The sequence below is a fragment of the Rana temporaria genome, chromosome 2, assembly GCF_905171775.1.
Source record: "Rana temporaria chromosome 2, aRanTem1.1, whole genome shotgun sequence".
NCBI lineage: Eukaryota > Metazoa > Chordata > Amphibia > Anura > Ranidae > Rana > Rana temporaria.
Genome location: NC_053490.1, coordinates 60,893,385 through 60,916,809, shown reverse-complemented (window position 1 = coordinate 60,916,809; position 23,425 = coordinate 60,893,385). Strand labels below are relative to the sequence as shown.

At 42.5% G+C, this 23,425-nt stretch overlaps 1 protein-coding gene across 1 annotated transcript in view; it reads left to right on the top strand.

Annotated features, from left to right (window-relative positions):
- CWF19L2 (CWF19 like cell cycle control factor 2) overlaps window positions 1-23,425 on the top strand; it is a 239,923-nt gene that overhangs the window by 25,290 nt on the left and 191,208 nt on the right. Inside the window, exons 5-8 of the mRNA XM_040340244.1 lie at window positions 3,897-4,016; window positions 15,128-15,221; window positions 16,702-16,817; window positions 20,839-21,440. Coding sequence (XP_040196178.1) covers window positions 3,897-4,016; window positions 15,128-15,221; window positions 16,702-16,817; window positions 20,839-21,440 — 932 coding nt within the window. The remainder of the gene's footprint in view (window positions 1-3,896; window positions 4,017-15,127; window positions 15,222-16,701; window positions 16,818-20,838; window positions 21,441-23,425) is intronic.

Here is a 23,425-nt window from a genome sequence, read left to right as displayed (position 1 = left end):
TGATTCTGGCTAAAATAAGAATCACAATTTTTTTTTTTTTTGCTTAGAATAAAGATCACCATTCTCGCAGCGTAACAACATCTTTCACATTGTACAAAAAAATGGGGCTAATTTTACAGTTTAATTCATTGAAGTGTATTTTTTTCCCCAAAAATTGCATTTTGAAAGACTGTGCAAATACAGTGTAACATAAAATATTGTAACAACCGCCATTTTATTGTCTAGGATCTCTGCTAAAAAATAAAATTGTGTATGTGTGTGTGTGTGTGTATATATATATATATATATGTGTGTATTTATATAATGTGTGTGTGTGTGTTTGGGGGTTCTAAGTAATTTTCTAGCAAAAAATACTGATTTTAACTTGTAAGCAACAAGTGTCAGAAAAAGGCTTGGTCTTTAAGTGGTTAAAATCATACTAGCTAATTAGGAAATACTCCACTTTGAACGAAGCACCGGCATCACCTCCCGGTCACCGCTGAGGGAGCAAAGATGTTCCCTCAACCTTTCTTCTGGGTTCATGGCTCCGGCACTGTGAGTGGCTGGAGGAGCGATGACGTCACTTCCGAATGTGCTTGGCAGTCCTCTTTCTGGCAAGGAGCTCTGATTTTCCGCCTCCGCTGGACCTTCAGAGTGCATGCGCTTCTGACGTCAGCGGCTGCATGCAAGGTGAATATCTCCTAAACCGTTCATTTTACCTACAGGTAAGCCTTTTTATAGGTTTACTTGTAGGTAAAAATGTGAAAGCAGTAGTGGTGCAACAGATCGTCATCGATCCGTGATCTTAACCGAAGATTTTGATCCGAACGGCGCACACGTAATCCGCGGATTGATTTCTGAAAAAAAATAAGTTGTGCGCATGTTCAGTCCACACACAGCGTGGTCATGGCGAGCGGAGGAACGGAGGAGCTTAAACACCCGGCATCATTTAAATCCCCGGTATGGGAGCATTTTGGCTTCCATGACAAATATAATGATGAAGGAAAGAGGTTAGTGGATAAAACCGTGACGGTGTTGTGTAGGCACTGTGGCACAAGAAAGCCATATGACAGTGGAAACACATCAAGCATGGCCACGCATTTGAAGCGTCTTCACCCTGGTGTTTCACTGACAGGAGTGAAAATGAAAGCGAAAACGAAAGCTGCTCAACAACCGCTTATCACCGCGGCATTTAAGCAGCCCCTTGTTGCACAATCAGACCGGGCTAAAGCCATCACAAACGCTATTGGTGTGTTTAGGGGTGCAGACATGTGCAAAACGAGGGCTTTAATCACTTGCTGAAAGTGCCTGAGCCACGTTACGACTTTTTTTTTTTTTGCTGATCCGCAAAAATTATCCGATCCCTGACTCTGATCCGAGAAACGATCCGAACCGTGAGTTTTTTTTGATCCGTTGCACCCCTAGAAAGCAGAGTATACAACCGCTTTAAACTGACCTTATTTACAGACAAAGTTCATCCCGTAGATCTAAAAGAACGAAATGATACAATGTTTATAGTTAGTTCTCTCAGCGCTGAGCATTGTTGATAAACATTTGCAAGCTTCACTTCCTGGTTCCCTACTGCGCATGCGTGAGTCGTGCTGCGCATCCTCACTGGTCCCTGCTGTCTTCTTGGACCTGTGTGTTTCCCAGAAGACAGCGGGGGAGAACAGTGTAGGCGCAGGAAATGGCATAGGTCACGCGGTGATCTATGCCAGGAAGTGGGAGCGTATACAGGTATCTGCTCCCTCCTTCCCCCTGAAATGTCAAATGTGACGCCGGAGGGGGGAGGATTCCAAAAAGTGGAACTACACTTTAAACTCAACGCTGCCGCATTTAGGTGAGGTTAAACCTCTCTACTGACCGCTGGCTGCGAGAAAGCACAAAACACAGAAATTTTTTTGAAATTTTGAAATTTCCTGTGACCACGGTCAGAGTAGGCTTATGGTACCTTTTACACTGAGGCACTTTTCAGGCGTTTTAGCGCTAAAAATAGCGCCTGTAAAGCGCTTCTCATGCCTCCCCAGTGTGAAAGCCTGAGTGGTTTTACACTGGGGCGGTGCGCGTGTGGGATGGAGTGGGGGGGAAAAAGTCCTACAAGCAATACATTTTGAGGCAGTTTGGGAGCGATGTATACACCGCACCCAAAACGCCCTACCCATTAAAATGAATGGGCAGCGCTGCCGGAGCACCTGCACAGCAGGTGCAACACGGTGCTTTTAACCCTTTCTTCGGCCGCTAGCGGGGGTTAAGTGTCCTGCTAGCAGCCTGAAAAGCGCCGCTAAAACTAGCGGCGCTTTACCGCTAACAGACCCCCAGTCCCAATGTGAAAGTACCCTTAGGCCTCGTACACACGATAGATTAACCAGAGGACAACGGTCTGATGGACCGTTTTCATCAGTCAAAACCGATCGTGTGTGGGCCCCATAGGTTATTTAACCATCGGTAAAAAAAAAGCCAACTTGCTTTAAATTTAACCGATGGATACCTAACCGATAGGTCAAAACCGATCGTTAGTAGGCACAACCATCGGTTAAAAATCCACGCATGCTCAGAATCAAGTCGACGCATGCTTGGAAGCATTGAACTTCATTTTTTTCAGCACGTCGTTGTGTTTTACGTCACCGCGTTCTGACACGATTGGTTATTTAACCGATGGTGTGTAGGTGCGACGGACCATCAGTCAGCTTCATCGGTTAACCGATGACAACGGTCCTTCAGGGCCAGTGAAATGAAAAATACCGCATGCCATTTAGTGGGCTTTCCATAGTTTGTGAAAAAATGAAGAGAAAAAGACTGGGTCGGACTTGTAGGCAAGTTGGCTGAAAGTATAATAAAAAAAAATATTTTATTAATAACGAATTGCTCTCAAACAGATCAAGTAAAAAAACCTACATTAAACGCAGAAACATGCATAAAACTTTGATGTGAACAGAAGGCTGACACCAAATGGACAGCAGTGAGCTTTTGTGAGTCAACGAGTTTGCTATTTTGCCTCGTCAAGAGACCGTTTTGAAAGGCCTTGGAGTCCCCCCCCCCCCCCCCTTTCCTATTTCTTTCTTTTTAATCAGCCGGGTATTTATCATGTCATTTTGCTATACATTACTCATTACATTACAATAAACCATATAGGAAGAAATCTTTTCATTCCTTTGCTGCACAATATTTGGCTGCTAGCAACGGTAGAATACCTTTTTCTCTTTCCTCTTCATATGATGAGCCTTGAGGTCCAATCTTGAGTCTCCCATACGGGTTAATTGTGTGCTGATAAGACAGTGAGACCTGTGCTTTTCAATCATCCCCAAGTGTGTCCTGACGAAGCAAAATAGTGAAACGCGTTGACTCAGGGGCTCACTGCTGTCCATTTGTTGTCAACCTTCTGTTCACATCATAGTTTTATGTATCTTTCTGTGTTTAATGTATTTTTTTACTTGATCTGTTTGAGCGATTTGTTATTAATAAAATATATATATTTTTTATTATACTTTTGTCTATCTTGCCTATAAAGTCCGACCCAGAGTCTTGACATTTTTTCACAAACTCTATTCTATACGGATGTAGCTTTAGGAGTGTTCTATTTTTGGGCTTTCCATAGGAAACTGCATTTTAGAGGCATGGCATTCATAGATCCTGCATATCAAAGCCTAACCAAGGGGAGGAATAAATCTACCTAGCCCTTCAACAAAGTCCTACTCAACTGAACCCAGCCCAAAAATAAAAATATTAAGGTAGATTTAGAACTCCGTTCTGGTTTAGGTGACAGGTTCTCTTGTAAGAAAACACAATCTCACCCACTGATAACTGCTTGTCTCCTATATGTGCACATTTTAAAATGTCGCTGACTCTCCTGTGTGGTGTAGGGTATAGCTTTTCCTGTGTATTCTGCAATGCTAAATGAAGCTGTGCTTCCATTTCAGAGGGATGAGTGGATGACCTTCGACTTTACGTCTATGCGAGCGACATCAGCAGCTGAATTAAGAGCCGAGAGACAGAAGGAGAAAACACTGGAGCGTGAAAAAGTTGAGGCTGTTGAAAAGGTAACGGCCAAAAAAAAAAAGCCAGCAGACTGGGCCTGAATGTTCAGTGAATTGCATTAAATAATCACGCTGGCTTACTTTGTGTCTCTTCTGAATGTATTAAATTGTACGCTGTTTTTTTTTTTTTTTTTTTTTTTTTTAATGGTTCGTGTTATTTGAAGCTGAACTCCAGGCAGATATAAAAGACACAAATTCAGCTCCGAATATCTGAATACATCATTAAAGAACACTACTGTACATAAGTTTTAGGCAGGGGTGAAAAATATAAACAAATATATATAAACCTGTGCAAAAGTGAAAAACGGTAAATAAACAATAACAGCTGTGCACAATGTCCAGGAACTGAACAAATAAAATATATAAAACCAATAGTGCAGCGCTAATTAGTAAATTAAAATTATTATTTGAACCAATTGAAGTCTATATAAACACAATCCAGGTACTTCAGAGCACTCAAGATGAGAAGTCCCACATTGCATGAAAGTGGTGAAAAAATAGCACAGGCGTCATCAGCCTGATGATGATTTCACACCACGCTTACTGTAGGAACTGTAACCCCCTAATAAGAGCGGTCTGATACGCTTTGTTTACAATGCACAAAGCCTGAGATCCGGACCACTGGAATATCCTCCCCTGTGTCAGGGTAAGTGGCACTATAGAGATGGATGGATGCAGTTCTCAATGCGTGATTATCCCTCCGGGATGAACTTAACATCACCAGGCATGAAAATAAAAAGTTAACTCACATTGCGTGGTAGAGTTTAGGCTGATTGATTTACCCCGACACAGGGGTGGATATTCCAGTGATCTGGATCTCAGGCTTTGTGCATTGTAAACAAAGCGGAACAGACCGCTCTTATTGGGGGATTACACTTCCTACAGTAAGCGTGGTGTGAAATCACTGGCTGGTGACACCTATGCTATTTTATTACCACTTTCACGGGCATGTGGGACTTCTCATTTTGAGTTCTCTGAAGTACCTATATGGATTGTGTTTTATATAGACTTCAATTGGTTCAAATAATAATTTTAATTTACTAATTGGCGCTGCACTATTGGTTTTATATATTTTATTTGTTTAGTGCCTGGACATTGTGCACGGCTGCTGTTATTGTTTATTTCCTGTTTTTCACTTTTGTGCAGATTTATATATCTTTTTATATATTTTTTCACCCTGCCTAAAACTTATGCACAGTAGTGTTCTTTAATGATGATTTAATAATTGTAATTTACTAATTAGTGCTACCCTAGGGGTGAAAAATGCTGTAAACTATGATTGCTTTGGGAAATAGAAGAGTTAATAGTTTTTATATTTTATAAATTAACAGAATTAATAAAACAATGTAAATGAACAGAAAGTTCAAAAGAGAAATCCAAATCAAATTAATATTTGGTGTGACCGCCCTTTACCTTCAAACCAGCATCAATTCTTCTAGGTACTTTGAACAGTTTACAACAAAATTCATGGTAAACCCCATGAAGCTCCTAAGGAAGGTGTAAGTTGAAATTATTTCTGCTCTGTGTTTTTTCATGATTGGGCAGACAATGCAGATATTGATGATCCTTTCTTTTACCACAATTTCATTTGCTAGAAAAACTGACTACAAAGCCGTATTCGAGCCGTATTCGAAGAGTATTAATACTCTGAATGGTCTAAGGTTATCAGTAGTGTACCCCAGGGTTCAGTGTTGGGACCCTTGCGTTTAATTCTATTTTTAAATTAGAGTTTGGTATTAAAAATACAATTTCAGTGTTTGCAGATGACACCAAACTATGAATGGGGAATCCCGTCCTTACATGATGTTTCCAACTTACAAGCCACTCTCGATGCTCTGTCTAATTGGGCGACTATGTGGCAAATTACGTTTAATGTTGATAAATGTAAAGTTATGCACTTGGGGGCTAAGAATATGCATGTGTCATACATACTAGGGGGAGTACAACTGGTGGAGAAGGATCTGGGTGTTCTGGTAGATCATAAGCCTAATAACAAATGCATGCAATGCCAAGCTGCGGTTTCCAAAGCGAGCAAAGTCCTTTCTTGTATTAGGAGAGGTATGGACTCCAGAGGGAGAGAGAGATAATTTTGCCCCTGTACAAATCATTAGTAGGACCTCTTCTGGAATATGCAGTTCAGTTTTGGGCCCCAGTTCACAAAAAGGATATCGGGGAACTGGAGAAAGTGCAGAGAAGAGCAACCAAACTGATAAGAGGCATGGAGGAGCTCAGCTATGAGGAAAGATAAGAGGAACTGAATTTCTTCTCTCTTGAGAAGAGGAGATTAAGGGGGGATATGATCAACATGTATAAATATGTAAGTGGTCCACTTGGTATAGAGTTCGTCACTTTAAAGGGGTTGTAAACCCTTGCAGTTTTTCACCTTAATGCATTCTATGAAAAACTTCCTGTGCTACAGCAGCGCCCCTAAACCCCCCCTTATACTTACCCGAGCCCCGCAATTCTCACGACAGGAACGAGAACACCAGCTCCCGCCGGTGTCTCATGTCCTGATTGGATAGATTGATGGCAGCACATTGGCTCCCGTTGCTATCAATCAAATCCAATGATGCGGGCGCCAGGGGCGGAGCCGTGTCCTGCTGTCTGTCTACTGATGCAGCAGTGGGACACGGGAGCGTGCCTGCACGGTTGTCCATGAAGGAGAGTGCTTCTCTGGGAGGATCCCAGAAGAGGTGGATTGGGCCTCTCTGTGCAAAATCAACTGCACAGCGGAGGTAAGTATGACATGTTTGGTTGTAAAGGTTCGTCTTAAAAAATAAAAGCACTTTAAAGCTGATTTCCATGTTTCCTGTCACTTTAAATAGTCCTACAATGTCTCGAGGCACTGTTATCACATGTACTACATGTATCTTTAGCTGTATACAGTGTTGGGTTCCGTCTGTGAGACAGACTTCCTGTCTCACACCTAGAACAAAGTGGCGCTCAGCCATTCATAGGCAGCTTTATATTCAGTGAATGAAGAGTGTGACATCATCAGCCCGCCCCTCCAACTCAGCCAATCAGAGTACCAAGCTGGTCCAGACAAACTATTTAAAGTGACAGGAACATAGAAATAAGCTTTAAGGTCATCACAGAGGACAAGGGGGCACTCTTTACATCTGGAGACAGAGATTTTACCTCCAAATCTGGAAAGGTTTTTTCACAGTAAGAGCTGTGAAAATGTGGAATAGACTCCCTCAAGTTTCTGATCAGTTTAGTGGATTTGCTTTAAAGCGGTGCATACTAGCTCATTATGCCTTTTTTGCCTTACAGTTTTTTTATTTGTGCGGGTATACCAGTGTTTCTCAACTCCAGTCCTCAAGGCGCCCCAACAGGTCATGTTTTCAGGATTTCCCTCAGATAAATTGGCTGTGTTAATTACTAAGGCAGTGAAACTGATCAAATCACCTGTGCAAAATGATGGAAAGCCTGAAAACATGACCTGTTGTTGGGGCGCCTCGAGGACTGGAGTTGAGAAACACTGGGGTATACATCCGCTTTAATAAAGAGCTGTCTGTATTCCTAAATGCACAACATAGAACTAGATACGAACATTAATGGGTATTGAATTTGAAACCAGAGGTTGTTGATTCAGAGAATGTCCAATTGCCTCCTGGGGGGAAGGAAGTTATTTTTATCCCACTGAAGCAAATTGGATCATGCTTTATAGTTTGTTTGCCTACCCCTGGATCTACTGTGAGCATAGGAATGTACATATGGAGTATTTTATTTTTTTATATATTGGTTGAACTAGATGGATTTGTGGTGTTGGTGTGTGGTTTGTGTACATATAGCTCCCACCATTAAATGTTGTTAAGCTGATTTTAATCTTATTAGGAATTTAAATAAATATTTTCTATTTTTTGATATAACACGTCTGGTTTTTATAATTGGCACCGCAATAATCCTCCATCCTCTCAAACCCTCTATTCATGGATTTGTGGTGTTTTTCAACCTGACTATGTAACTTTGTAAATTTGTGTCATTGCTTCTGTTTGATGCTTTTTTCTTAATTTGCATATATGTCCCTTCCAATCGGATCAAAGTGATTAGTGAAAGAAATTAGCTGCTTTGATACATTTTGTTTCTATTTTTACTTTCCTATATTGTCATCTATCACTGTCTACTGGCCTTATTGCGGTCTTTATTGCCTGTGACTATACATAAAACACTCCCAAAAGCTGCACAAAGCTGTAGCCTTATTGTGACACGTCTTTGCGAGTCCCCTGTGGCAACAATGCTTTAGTATTCATGCTGACACTATCTGTCTCTTACCACCGCTCTCTGAATGTTGCGTATCGCACAAGACGCCAAGCAAGCGTAGCATTCTCATATTGCATCTTTCCTCACGCTTGGAACAGGTTAAAGAAATCCTGTATGGAGAAAATAAAACAGGCTGCCATTGTTAAGTTCTCCCTTTTTGAAAATAGCAATTTGTTGCCTCTTAAAGGCTTCAGTACTTTCTGAGCCTCTGACATGAGTATGGATATTGGGGGCTCAACTTTTTCCCCAAAGTCACTAAAAGCATCTTGTTCCAGATAAGCCAGGAAACTAGCATTTTCACAAAGATCAGCAATGGTAGCCTGCGTATTTCAGTACATGTTTTCCTTAGAAACCAGGGGCCAGATCCACAAACGAATTACCCTGCGTAATTTCAAAGTTCCCCCGTCGTATCTTTGTTTTGTATACACAAAACAAGATACGACTGAATGAGGGATCGATCCGACAGGCGTACGTCTTAGTACGCCGTCGGATCGTAGATGCATATTTACGCTGGCCGGTAGGTGGCGTTTCCGTCGAATTCCGCGTCGAGTATGCAAATTAGCTAGATACGGTGATCCACGAACGTACGTCCGGCCGGCGCATTTTTTTACGTCGTTTGCGTTCGGCTTTTTCCGGCGTATAGTTACCCCTGCTATGTGAGGCGTATCCTATGTTAAGTATGGCCGTCGTTCCCGCGTCGAATTTTGAAAATGTTACGTCGTTTGCGTAAGTCGTTCACGAATAGGGCTTTGCGTAGAATGACGTCACCGTCGTAAACATTGGCTTGTTCCGGTTTAATTTCGAGCATGCGCACTGGGATACCCCCACGGACAGCGCATGCACAGTTGAAAAAAAAAAAACACGTCATTTACGTCGGGTCAAGACGTATTTACATAAAACATGCCCCCATCACATCCATTTGAATTGCGCGCTCTTACGCCGCCAAAGTTACACTACGCCGCCGTAACTTACGGCGCGCATTCTTTGAGGATACACAAAAAAATTTAAGTTACGGCGGCGTAGTATCAGAGATACGCTACGCCTGACTGAAATATGCGCCAGGGTACGTGGATCTGGCCCCAGATGTTTCCCATTGATAGCAATGTACACTATTACCAAAAGTATTGGGACACACCTGCCTTTACATGAACTTTAATGGCGTCTTCGTCCGTAGGGTTCAATGTTGAGTTGGCGCACCCTTTGCAGCTATAACAGCTTCAGCTCTTCTGGGAAGGCTGTGCACAAGGTTTAGGAGTGTCTATGGGAATGTTTGACCATTCTTCCAGAAGCACATTTGTGAGGTCAGGCACCGATGTTGGAAGGGAAGGCCTGGCTCACAGTCTCCACTCAAATTCATCCCAAAGGTGTTCTATCGGATTGAGGTCAGGCCTGTCAAGTTTCTCCACCCCAAACTGTCCATGTCTTTATGGCTACGCGCTCGGGGCTCACAGCTCCTTCTACTGGCCAGACTGGCCTGTGAGCCCTGAGCGCGTAGCCTGTTAAACTCCCCACCTCTTGTCTGACTGCCAACCCTGCGTGACATCACTGCCGCGTTCCACACTGGACAGCGTTGAGCTTCCTGTATGAGATACCGCTAAGAAGCCAGGGAAACACCACCGGAGCCTGCAGACCGGCATCTACAGACCTAAGGACACCCCATCCTTGATGGACTACATCTCCAGTTGAATTTAAGAAGGAAAGGATACACAGACCATAGGATGGTGCTATGGGTGTCCTGAAATAGTACAGTGCCACGTCCTGACTAGAATAGAAAGGTTGGTGTTGGAGGAGAAAAAATTGGACTTTATAGGCACTAGTCGTTAACAAAAAAAGATCGATTTTATTGATGCAATCCCACAAGGGTCATTGAATCAACATTACAATGGAAGGATTTATAAAATACATTAAAAGCATAGAAAAAATGATCACATATATTCGCAATAATTTACAGAGCATTAATATTAAACCAAAACTGGTCCAAGAAAGACATCAAAAGGATTTATGATGGCTAACATGTATATTGGTAGGTTTCAAACAAGCTCTACATGTTTCGCGGATGACCGCTTCATCGGGAGCTATTGGTATTTTCATCCACGGTAATGGATACGGTTCAATGTTGAACTCTGTAAAAGATATTAATTAAAGTGGGTAAGGTAGGCTTTTTTTTGTTTGTCAGACGGTCCTGGTGGTAAAGGCAGCTGGGAATCTATCCAAAAGAGCCAATAGGTAGGTACACTGGTAAGGTTGTTTGAACCTCCCATACGTATGGCGTTCTTGGCTTCACGGTCCTGCTGATGCTCCTTTCCATGCAGCCCATACAGGATCCCCTGGTTCTTACACATTTCAGTATTTAATTTCTGAATCCTATGGGATAACTGTCCCTTCTACTTGAACACGTCTGTTTTGATGACAGAGGATGGCTGCCTCTTCCTGCTTTTTGATACACAGACTGACTTAGAAGTGCCATTAGAGACACTATTACCACCGTCTTAAAGGCATCACATCACCACGAGCGCCGGAATCCCCTCCTCTTTATTTAGCACTGATCACTGTATTCGTGTCACTGGTCCCAAAAAAATTAGCAGTCTTGCTAAAAATCACTGATCGTCGCCATTATTAGTAAAAATGCCATAAAAATATCCCCTAGTTTGTAGATGCTATAACTTTTGCGCAAACCAATAAATATACACTTATTGGGATTTTTTTTACCAAAAAATATGTAGCAGAATACAAATTGGCCTAAACTGATGAAGACATTTTTGATTTCGATATGTTTTATAGCATAAAGTAAAAAAGAAAAAATTCAAATATATATAATATATATATTTTCAAAATGATCGGTCTTTTTTTTGTTTTTAGCGCAAAAAATCAAAGCGGCAGCAGTGATCAAATGCCACTATAAGAAAGTTCTATTTGTGGGGGGAAAAAAAAGGACATCAATTTTATTTGTGTACAGCGTTGCACGACCGCGCAATTGTCTTTTAAACTAAAGCGGTGCTGTAGAGAAAGGGATTCACCACTCAAAGTAGAAGATACAAATGATGAACCTCTTCACCAGGTCTGAAGCCACGGGTGCTGGCAATGCATGTAGTAATGCAAAAATGAAGGGGGATGTCTGGACAAGCGCACTCCCAAAAAATATTGCTTTATTGTAAAAATCAAATCACAGGATACATGCCACAGCAAACAGGATGCAAGCTGACGCGTTTAACACTAAAACTTGGTGCTTAATCATAGCTTTGGTCTGGTCATGAAGGTGGGGGGGTGGGTAGAACGTCCGGGGCTGAAGTGGTTAAAGTTCATGTGTGTGTAAAGCAGGGGTTGACAAATTTGCTTGGAATCTAGGAGCCAGCTAAAAAAGTTAGGAGCCAGAAAACGCACCCCGTCCCGACGAGCTTGCGCGCAGAAGCAAACACATACGTGAGCAGCGCCCGCATATGTAAACGGTGTTCAAACCACACATGTGAGGTATCGCCGCGATTGGTAGAGCTCTCCTCTGTAACTCAAAACATGCAACCTGTAGATTTTTTTAAACATCGCCTATGAAGATTTTAAAGGGTAAAAGTTTGTCGGCATTCCACGAGCGGACGCAATTTTGAAGCGTGACATGTTGGGTATGAATTTACTCGGCGTAACATTATCTTTCATAATATTAAAAAAAATGGGTATAACTTTACTGTTGTCTTATTTTTTAACTAAAAAAAGTGTAATTTTTTCGCAAAAAAGTGCGCTTGTAAGACCGCTGCGCAAATACGGCGTGACAGAAAGTATTGCAACAATCGCCATTTTATTCTCTAGGGTGTTAGGATAAAAAATATATATAATGTTTGGGGGTTCTAATTAGAGGGAAGAATATGGCATTGAAAAATAGTGAAAAATGACATTAGAATTGCTTTTTAACTTGTAATGCTTAACTTGTAATACCAACGGCCACCACCAGATGGCGCCAGCTTACACATCTGGTGGTAATAACTTGTAATACCAACGGCTCACCACCAGATTTTTTTTTTTTGCCCACCTTCCAAGCCAAGTCGCCAGGACACTATTTCTAGTCGCCCTGGCGACCGGGATTTGTCGAGCCCTGGTGTAAAGGATACTTTTGGTGGTGTAGTGTATGTTGATTGTACTTGGACATGAAATACAGACAGAATTGGGCCCATGCCCTTTTTTTAACCAGTTCTTTACCAGTTGCCCTGTTGCAGGACCTAGAAATCTCTTCCTTTTCGGACATGTGACAGGTTGACGTGTCCACATATCCCCTGTGGTTCAGGTATATGTGTGTTTATTGGAACTGTGTGCCTTGCTTGGAATATCCTGATTCCTTCCTCCGCTTTCTCCTTCTCCCCCTATTGCTCATGTCATTTTGTGTAACTGTTATTCATCACATTAGCTGCTGCAACATTATCATTTGTCCTTTGCCCCAGGCATGTATTGCTTTATATTCCGCTCACAATGTGATGCTACTTCTAGATGGGAACAGGGCTTTTATGCTTTCCACAATGATTATTGCCACATTTTTTATATTTATCGCAAATGAGATCTGATCCGTCACCTTGCTGATGGAATGAATGCAAGTTTTAGAAATGTCACAGAGAACAGAGGAAAGCAGCCTGTTTAGCATTATGGTACATGCATATGGAGCCGATTTGGCAGAAGTTTCTTGTGTACTCAGAACAATAAATATGCATTACACAGACAATAAAACTGGGATATGAGACACGATATGCAATGTAAAATAAATGTTATCTTGTATACGATTTAAATGTATATACCGTGAGGGGGAAAAAAGTATGTGATCCCCTGCTGATTTTGTTCGTTTGCCCGCTGAAAAAGAAATGATCATTCTATAATTTTAATGGTAGGTTTATTTTAACAGTGAGAGACAGAAAAACAAAAAATAAATAAAAAATCCAGAAAACACATTTAAAAAAAGTTATAAATTGCATTTATAAGTTTGCATTTTAATGAGTGGCATAAGTATTTGAACCCTTCACAAGACATGATTTAGTACTTGGTGACAAAACCCTTGTTGGCAATCACAGAGGTCAGACGTTTCTTGGCCACCAGGTTTGCAAACATCTCAGGAGGGATTTTGTCCCACTCCCCTGCAGATCCTCTCTAAGTCATTAAGGTTTCAAGGCTGGCAGTTTGGTAACTCGAACCTTAAGCTCCCTCCACATATTTTCTATGAGATTAAAAGAGAAGTTACCGTATTTTCCGGCGTATAAGACGACCTTTTGGATGCAAAAAAATGCATCCAAAGTCGGGGGTCGTCTTATACGCCGATGACAGTCTCTGTGACTCCGTCAGGCTGCGGGCATCCATGATTTAAAAGCCGCGCCTCCTCCTGAGACTGTTCCGTGATAGGCGGAACACAAATTTTCCCAGCAGGGCCTCTGTTCAGTGTTCCGCCTATCACTGATGCCTTCTCATCCTTGGACGAGAGGACATCTGTGATGGGCAGAACACTGAACAGAGGCCCTGCTGGGAAAATTTGTGTTCCACCTATCACAGAACAGTCTGAGGAGAAGGCATTTGAATCATGGTTGCCCTCAGCCTGGAAGCCAGAATCTGCAAAAAAATAAGGTAGGAAGATCGCCTTGGCCGGCACAGTGGGGGCAAGTGATGGCACAGTGGGGGCAAGTGATGGCACAGTGGGGGCATGTAATGGCACAGTGGGGGCATGTAATGTAATGGCACAGTGGGGGCATGTAATGTAATGGCACAGTGGGGGCATGTATTGTAATGGCACAGTGGGGGCATGTAATGTAATGGCACAGTGGAGGCATGTAATGTAATGGCACAGTGGAGGCATGTAATGGCACAGTGGAGGCATGTAATGTAATGGCACAGTGGAGGCATGTAATGTAATGGCACAGTGAGGCATGTAATGTAATGGCACAGTGAGATTTGAAAAAAGCCTGTTTCTGTCAGCGGTTGTTCCGGCTACCCCTCAGCTTCCAGAAAGACTAGTAAGAAGGGGGTAGTCTTATATGGCGAGTATATCCCAAAACCAAATTTTTTCCTGGAAAAATAGGGGGTCGTCTTATACGCCGGCAAATATGGTATGTGTTTTTATTTTTTTACCTATTCATACTATTTAGATCCATGCTCCATCTGTGCCCTGCCGCCTCTTCACTGAGAGCCGAGCCAAACATCGGCAATGGCTCGGTTCTCTCACCTCCATGAGTGGAGAGATGCTGCCTGTCAGTCAGCATCTCTCCTGCTCTTCCACGTTCATTGGAGCGCTGAGCTGTGGAGGCGCAGGGAGCGTCTGTTTCATCGGCTCGCTGAGAGGCTGAGGCTGCCATCAGTCCAGGCACCTGGCGGATCCAGACTTCCTAAGTCGGGATGAGTGTTAAATATATTAGAAAGGTTTAGATGCACTAAAAAATTGAAGCCAAACTCCAGCTCACGCTTTTTACCTTTTTGGGATAAAGGTTTTACATGAATAAAGAAAAGCTGATAATTTTTATTACCCCTGTCAGTGTTAAGTGGTTCGTCTCATCCATGTAAACTGATCCATTCTGCTGGGGAGGATGAGCTTGTGAAAAACAGGCTTGCTGGCTGGATCATGAGAGGAAAATAGAAGAAAGCCTAAAAAAGGAAACTAATGCAGCCATCACATCTAAGATTGTAAGCTGCAATATAAAAAATGTTTTCTTTTGGGTTTAATACAGCTTACATGAACAGAGGCTCATGGTAGGCAATTTCAGTAGTGCAGCAGGTACAGTATTGATAAATGACAGAACTGTTATATATTTCTGTATTGTTACTGACAAAGCTTTGTCTTGGTGTGATTGTGACATATATTTGCAAAGTATATTAAGACTGAGTACGTTTCCTTTCAGGAACAGCTGCAAGCCAGGGAATTAAACCCGTTTTGGAAGGATGGAGGTTTAGGAATGCCACCAGAGGAGGGGGATGTAACCTCACTTAAGAAAGGTAAATGCAATTTCCTTTGAAGCAGCTTCTATATGCAGCTGTCTGCAGGTATATTTCACTGTCACAGAAACCTAAGATTAGAACATTGCAGAAAGGAATATCGCATCTATATCACATGTTCATATTTAAGCTCTCTTCCACCTTTCCCTAAACAAAACTACCGTGACCAGAAATATGCAAGAGTCCTTATGTTCAGTTTTTAGATTATAACTGTTAAAGAAGCATCACTTTTTTTTATAGTGTTCAGTTCCTGTTTCACTTCCTGCCTACATCATATCCTGCCTTGAGCTTTGAACCAGTCCAACGGGTTCATTTGCACATGAAAACGGGAGGTTGCGCTTCTAAAGCAATACATGCAACTGTTTTTCAACATACAGTGAATATAAAAAGTCTACACATCCCTGTTAAAATGTCAGCCTTCTGTAATGTAAAACAATTGGCACATCTTGACTTGGCAATATTTGCCCACTCTTCTTTGCAAAAACACTCCAAATCTGTCAGATTGCGAGGGCATCTCCTGTGCACAGCCCTCTTCAGATCACCCCACAGATTTTCAGTCGGATTCAGGTGTGGGCTCTGGCTGGGCCATTCCAAAACTTAAATCTTCTTCTGATGAAGCCATTCCTTTGGTGATTTGGATGTTGTTTGAGTCGTCATGCTGAAAGATGAAGTTCCTCTTCATGTTTAGCTTTCTAGCAGAAGCCTGAAGGTTTTGTGCCACTATTGACTGGTATTTGGAACTGTTCATAATTCCCTCTACCCTGACTATGGCCTCTGTCCCAGCTAAAGAAAAACAGCCCCAAAGCATTATGCTGCCACCACCATGCTTCACTGTGAGTATGGTGTTCTTTTGGTGATGTGTGCAATGTTTTTTTTGCGCCAAACTTTTCTTTTGGAATTGTGGCCAAAAAATTACACCTTGGTTTCATCAGACCACAACACATTTCCCCACATGCTTTTGGGAGACAGATGTGTTTTTTGCAAAATGTAGCTGGGCTTGGATGTTTTTCTTAAGAAAAGGCTTCCATCTTGCCACTCTACCCCATAGCCCAGACATATGAAGTATATTGGAGATTGTTGTCACATATACCACACAGCCAGTACTTGCCATATAGTCCTGCAGCTCCTTTAATGTTGCTGTAGGCCCCTTGGCAGCCTCCCTGACCAATTTTCTTCTCGTCTTTTCATACATTTTGGAGGGATGTCCAGTTCTTGGTAATGTCACTGGTGTGCCATATTTTCTCAGCTTGATGATGACTCTCTTCACTGTGTTCCATGGTGTATCTCTTATGCCTTTTGATTTTTTTTTTGTAACCTTCTTCTGACTGATACCTTTTTAACAATGAGATCTCTCTGATGCTTTGGAACTCTCTGCCGACCATGGCTTTAGCTGTAGGATGTGGCTAAGAAAATTCCAGGAAAGACCTACTACAACAGCTGAACTCTATTTGGGGTTAATGACATTTACTTTTCTCTTCAGTTCAGCATGTTGAAGATGGTGGCCTGAGCTGGTTAAAAAAGTCCCTGCAGAGGATGAAGGAACAGGCAGAAAGGGAAAAGCGGAGCCTGGAAGATGTTGTTTCTGAAAGATATGGGGTGAGAATGCTTCTGTGAAATATTCACATTTTCATGACTTGTTTATAATAGACCAGGCTTTTTCAACCAGGGTGTCTTGGGGTTTTTTCAGGTGGTGCCTTGGCATAATGCCTAAAAATCTATCAAAAATGGTATACAAGCCAGCAAGGTGGATGAAGCCTGCCTTTTAGTTACACAAAGCCGCTGGTTTTTATTATACACCATTACGCCTTTCTAGACATTGGCATACTAACAACCAATGACCTCATCGGTTAATAAGGAGGATGTCTGTTGCCTCCACAGCATCCTTGTTTGACCCTCCTGTGCCCCTTTCCCTCAGCACTGGGGTGACATTAGCTGAGTGATGGAGAGAAATTGAGGGAGAAGAGAAACATTGGAATACTAGTCGGTGCGTAAAAGTGTATTTGCTTTGGAAGAATAAATCGGCTCTAACGTTGGGTTTCCTACATGTGGATGTTGCTGCATTGTGTAATGCTATTTGAAATAATTTTTTACATTTTGGAATGAAGTGTCCATAATTTTAAAGGGTGTCTTGACTGAAAAAAAGTTGAAACACTGTATTGGACTATGTTTGTAGTACTGTAAAGGTGTTGAACCAGGTTGCAGTCATAAAAAAATATTCTGTTGTGTCCTCCTTTTAGCTCTTCAATTACTTGGCAGGCAGAACTACTCTCCTTTCTTGCTATTTTTTTTTTTAAGGCATTTTTTATTTTTGTCTGTTTTTCAAGGTTTTCAACAGTAAGAAAATTGTCAGTAAAAAAATAAAACAATTAAAATAAATACATTTAAAATACTTTTGCTGGATTTCACATAGACATATGCATCCAAAGATATGAACGAGAATTGGTCCAAATTGTCCTATTAAATAGCCATGTACACTCGTCCGTTAAACACTTATTATCAAACTATAGACCCTGTAGTACACTGTGGAATGGTATCACAAAAGGCACTAACAAATACTGTAGCATAAAAACGGGTGTCACCAGAAAACTCTGTACAGATAAATAAGCATGAAAGAAAAGTTATCCAGTATGCAAAGCCTAAAGGGAGCCCAGAGTAGGGAAGGGAAAAGAGTATGATAGGCAAAACGGTTTCACAAAAAACGAGAGCCAACAGTACAAAAAAAGGCAGATGACCAGTCACTTGAGATCACCGCTAAGGGTCCTAAGAAGACCAGGCGACAAGCCGGATAGCCCAGTAGCCATTCCCTGTATTTAATAGATAACCTGTGATCCACCACCGTCAACCAGCCAGTATTGTCTCAAATTCCTCTGGACAGGAGTATTCAATCAACTAAAACCATGTTTTATTGAACTTTTCTTGAGTGCCCTTCATGGAGCTCTTTTCTGCCATTTAAATCATATATGCTATACAGAGCGTGCTTGCTGTATAGCATATGGGAATAAGACCCAACGCTTACATTCATGTCGCCATTCATGCTTGGCGATGATGGTTAACTCTTCTCTTGGACTCTGAGACCATTCTGGATGCTTTCTAGATTGCATCAGAAATGATTAGAATTCCTGTCTATGGCAATGTGGACTGATAACTTCAATGTTTAGATCCTAATTTTATCAAGCCCATGTCCATCCAGTATTTTAGTTGGCTGCTACAGAGCATTGGTAGAACAACCATTTTGTATCTCATAGACAAGAACAGTCTGCAGACTCAGGCTGGACATGTAGTATGGCCATGTTTTTTTGCCTCTATGCTTACATTGTGTTAGCCTGTATTATATTGCTGGCATTTCCAGACTGGAAGTCCAGACTTGTGTACTCTGTAAATGTAAATCCTGATCTCTGGTATAAGTTAAGAGATTACAGACAATTCCACAAATGAACACACAGTCACTAGATAGGGGCTTGAAACGGAGGCATGCGGGGTCATTCTACATCTCCCTACATGCCCAGTTAATATCTTGCACATTTTATAATTGTATAGCACTGTACCAAGCTTGCAATGGCTTGTGACAAATTTGGAAATACCATATTTCCTCTGCTGCTTTCTGCCCTCGCGCTCCAGTGCTCCATTCTAGCGTAGCTACATGGTCAGAGAGAGACAGCAGACATAGTACAGGAGATGATCATTATTATTATGTTGAAAAATGACAGGCTTACTGACTGGACCACCAGATGAAAATAGAGATAAAAGCTAAAAAAATTAATAAAAAATGCAGCCATTGCATCTAAGAATTGGTAAGCTGCAATATAATAAAACATGTTTGCTTTTGGGTTTAAAGCGGTAGTAAACTGTCAGACAAAAGAGGAAAGTTTTTCTCCTGCAAAGCAATGTGACAATGTGCTAGTATGCACCACATACTGGCACATTGTAAGAGACTTGCTGTAAAACAAAGCCCTTTAGGCCCCGTACACACGGACGGACAGTCCGCTGAAAACGGTCCGCCGGTTGTACACACCATCAGACAGAAATCCGCGCGTAAACAATACGCGGGGACGTGGCCGCGACGATGACGTACGATGCATGCGAGGAATGGCGGTCGGTCGGACATGTCCTGGAAAAAGTCCGCTCGGCCGGGAATCCGGTCCGGTCGGCTGTACACCCGACCGGATCTGTCCGCTGAAACTGTCCGTCGGACAAATATCAGCGGGCAGATCCGGTCGTGTGTACGGGGCCTTAGTGGCGCGCTGTCACCGTTAACAGGGCTTCCATCTTCACCTGGTCTTGCTTCAGTGTTCCCAGGCTTCAGCCGTCTGAATGGCGGTCACTCCCGCACATGCATGCAGGAGTCATGGGCGCAAAGCAACTCTTAATAGACGGCATGCCGTACATTGAGAGTGCAGTGCACATCTGCTGATGACGTCACCAGCTGCTACACAAGTAAGTATCTCCTGCACCTTTAAGAGATATTTACAGTACCTACAGGTAAGCCTTATTAAAAGCTTACCTGTAGGTACAACTTAAAGGAGTTTTCTGCCACTTTATAAATACTTTAAATATACCAGTGGAAGAATTCTGCTATATCTGTTTGATAGGTGCAAAAAACCTGTTGGCAATGTCAGAAATTCAGAGCTGCCCAGTGTCCCTTCATACTTTGTGTCATCTCAAAAAGGCTGTTTAGCCCTCCTAGTTCTTATCATGGACTACAGAATAATTAGTCTTTATTTGGCAGAGATCTGAAAGTGCAAATGGTTGAGTAGCGTTAAACGCTGAGTAGGGCTATCCACAAAAATGTTGTTTGTTGTCAGTCCTCAACATGGGCAAGGGAAAATGTGCATGTATTGTGTATGAAGTACTGCGTATGTTTATTTTATTTGCTTTGACATACATTTAAGGCTAGTGTGACTTTGCAGTGCGACCTTCATGTGACTTATTACACTCTATGGCACTCAAACTGCAAGAACGTCGCCTGGAAGTAGTGCAGGAACCTTTTTTAAAGACGCTGCGACTTTGCAATGGGTGCATTAAAGTGGTTGCAAACCCTTTATAATCACTTTTACCTACAGGTAAGCCTAGATTAAGGCTTACCTGTAGGTGCTCAAAATATCTTCTAAACCTCCACGGTTTAGGAGATATGTACAGAAATGGCGGGCGCGGATGTCTACGGCGCATGCGCACTTTAGAAACAGTGATCGTGCCATTCCTAAAGACGCGACTGGCAGCTCCTGTGCGCATACGCGGGAGTGACATCATCGCGGCTTCGGCCAATCATAGCGCCGGAGCCACGATACCCGGAAATAGCCCCTGGGAAAGATGTCAGCCGCCCGAGCAGTGTACGAGGATGGCTGCGGGGGCTTTGATCGGAGGTGCGTATTACATAATGAGATAGTCGCATGACAAGTCACACTAGTTTAAACTGAATCTCAGAGACCTAGAGGATCACCTTTTTAAAGTATCTTTGAAGTTCTCTATTCATTGGTGTTCTATATAACTAGGACCAGTTTATGTTTTCCAATTTCTCACAGCTTCCACACCCAATGATTATGGTTCTTTTGTCAAGTATGTAAATTACATGTATCATTATTAAATTATGAACAGTGTTTATCGTTCTGTTTCTGAACAGTCTATGGAAATCTTCCAAAGTAAAATGGAAGCTGCAGAAAACATTGCATCACAGAATTCTAAAGGAGAGCAAGACGACCGATGGGAAAGGTGGAGGAAACCCAGACATCGTGACTATGAGTCTCAAAGGTCAGCAAGACCAGATCGTTCTGCAGACTATGAGAGACGGCGAGATAAATATGAGGGATCCCGTGACAGATATTCCAATAGGGATGATCGAGCACGTAATTCAGACAAAACAAAGGACGACGAGAGAGACTCAAAGGGCGAAAGAGGTGGAGCTGAACGTAGAGAATATCTGGCCAAACGCGTAGAAGAGGCTGCTGTCCCAAACAATCGTTCTTCGAAACTCAAAAATGCGTTCCTAAAACCATCTGAAGATGATCTGTCATTTGCTACTGGGTTAAAGCCACAGAAAAATAAGGCTGGTTTCTTAAAACCTGAAACTGATGAGACTCGGTCATTGTGGAAAAGGAGAGTAGAAAGCCACAGGGAGGAAAAAAAACAATCTAAGGTGGCAGACGATGAAATCAACCAAACAACTGAACCAAGAGAATCTACTGACAAGGAAAAGAGCCTGCCGGACTCGCCACCACCTCCAAGGTAAACCTTTCATGGTTCAGTAATACACAATAACATTTCTTCCTAGGAATTTCTGGTGTCCTTCTAGGATCACCCCTGGAAGTGAAATGGAGGTACCAGCTACCTCTAGTATTAAGTGTTCAGCACAGTAAGGTCTTATTATTGTTAAGTGGTGAAGCTGAAACGGGACCAATACATCTGTATGGTGATAACACGATTGCTGTTGTCATTATTGAGGTGAAAGCTGTAATTGAAGCTGATGATTTCAAGAGACTTGTTGCTGTTGGGAAAGGTGACCTCTGTTATTATTGGAAGGGTATAAATAGATGTATAGACAGAGAATTCTGCTTTTCTAGGATCATTTCATCCAAAAGTTATACTTTAGTTATAAGTGGAGCCCAGTGAGACAACGAGACCTCCCTACTAATTCCCGAATCTTTCAGTCCACCTGGAACTTTTCAATATTTCTTACCTTCTATTGCATTTTCCATACTATAAAATTAAAAACCCAACATAGATACTGAGAATCCCTCAAAATGGCCTTAGCAGGAGTGCACATCTTGGAACTCAAGCTCAGAGATCTCGCCAGCAGAGACCAAGAGACTCAAAGCAGTATTAAAGTATTTTTTTTTAAACCGGGGCTTTTATAACAGAAGATACCCTAGTGATATATTCTGTCATAAATGCCTCTCCCAGCCTGTCCAAGTTAATGTACCGTAATCAGAGCCCAGCTTAGATCACATTTACAGCACCTCCTTTGTGTTGTGGTGGTGTTCTTTCTCACAAAAGTGGGGTTGCCTTTAAGTAAAAAAATGAAAACTATGTAGTAACCTAAGAGAGGCAGTTTTAAAAAAAAAAAAAAAAAAAAAAAAGTTTATACTATATAGGGGTGTTGAAAACAATCGTTGTATCGATGCATCGCGATTCAGCCTTAAACGATTCTGCATTGATGCGGAGAAAGGCAAATTGCGATTGCACCTATGACGTCATTACAGCGTGCTTCTCTCAGAGTCCTCCCCTCCCTCCCTCCTTCTCTCTGCCTGTATGTCACCGATTTTCCCCAGGGTGGCCGATTACCAGTGCTTGAATGAATCATACACAGCAGGCATCTTCCACGGTGTCACTGAGCTTTGACCTGTATATCCCGGCGCACGCGTTGTCGTCGTCGTCCTCCCTCCTTCAGCGGTGACTGTAACAGAGTCCTGCCTCCTTGACCCGGTCCACTGGGCACAGTTAGGCTGATTGATGGGCACAGTGACTCTGCATTCATGGGCACAGTGAGGCTGATTGATGGGCACAGTGAGTCTGCATTTGATGGGTACTGATGAGGCTGCATTTGATGGGCACAGCTGCATTTGATGTGCACAGGGAGGCTGCACTTGATGGGCGCTGGTGAGGCTGATGGGTTTTTGATGAAAACCATGGGCAGTAACCATGGGCAGAGCTGTTAACCTCCCTTGCGGTATGATTGTCAGATTTTAGGTGCTCCCGTGCGTCGTAATGTCACACAGGAACGAAGCTCGGCGGCACTCGGGGGACTGTGTGAATCGAGCGAGGAGACCTCTCGATCACACAGCGGGGAGACATCGCAAGGTTCCAGGGGACAAGGTAAGTAAACTCCGCCTGGATACTGCGATCCTGAGTCTGGCTCGGGGATGCCGCTAATGGTACTGGATTTCCACCCCGAGTCAGACTCGGGATTACCGCCAGGGAGGTTAAATTGGAACTAAAGTAGTATATCTGATATTGTATCAGAAGAGAGATGCACTGCCTGTTCGCAGTCTTCTGCATATTGTACACTGAGCTGCACATGCCTGTGTGCCTCAATAAGACACCCTAGCATACACTGGAGTGATATCATCCTGCACTGGCAAATCAAAATGGCTAAAGCCAAGGGAGGCGATTCAGTTCGCATGCGTCGCGCTATATAAGTTTTTCATTCATTCATTCAAGGGAAGATGCTGGCGCTAGCAATGGATCATTGGAACAGAGGTAAATATTCCTGC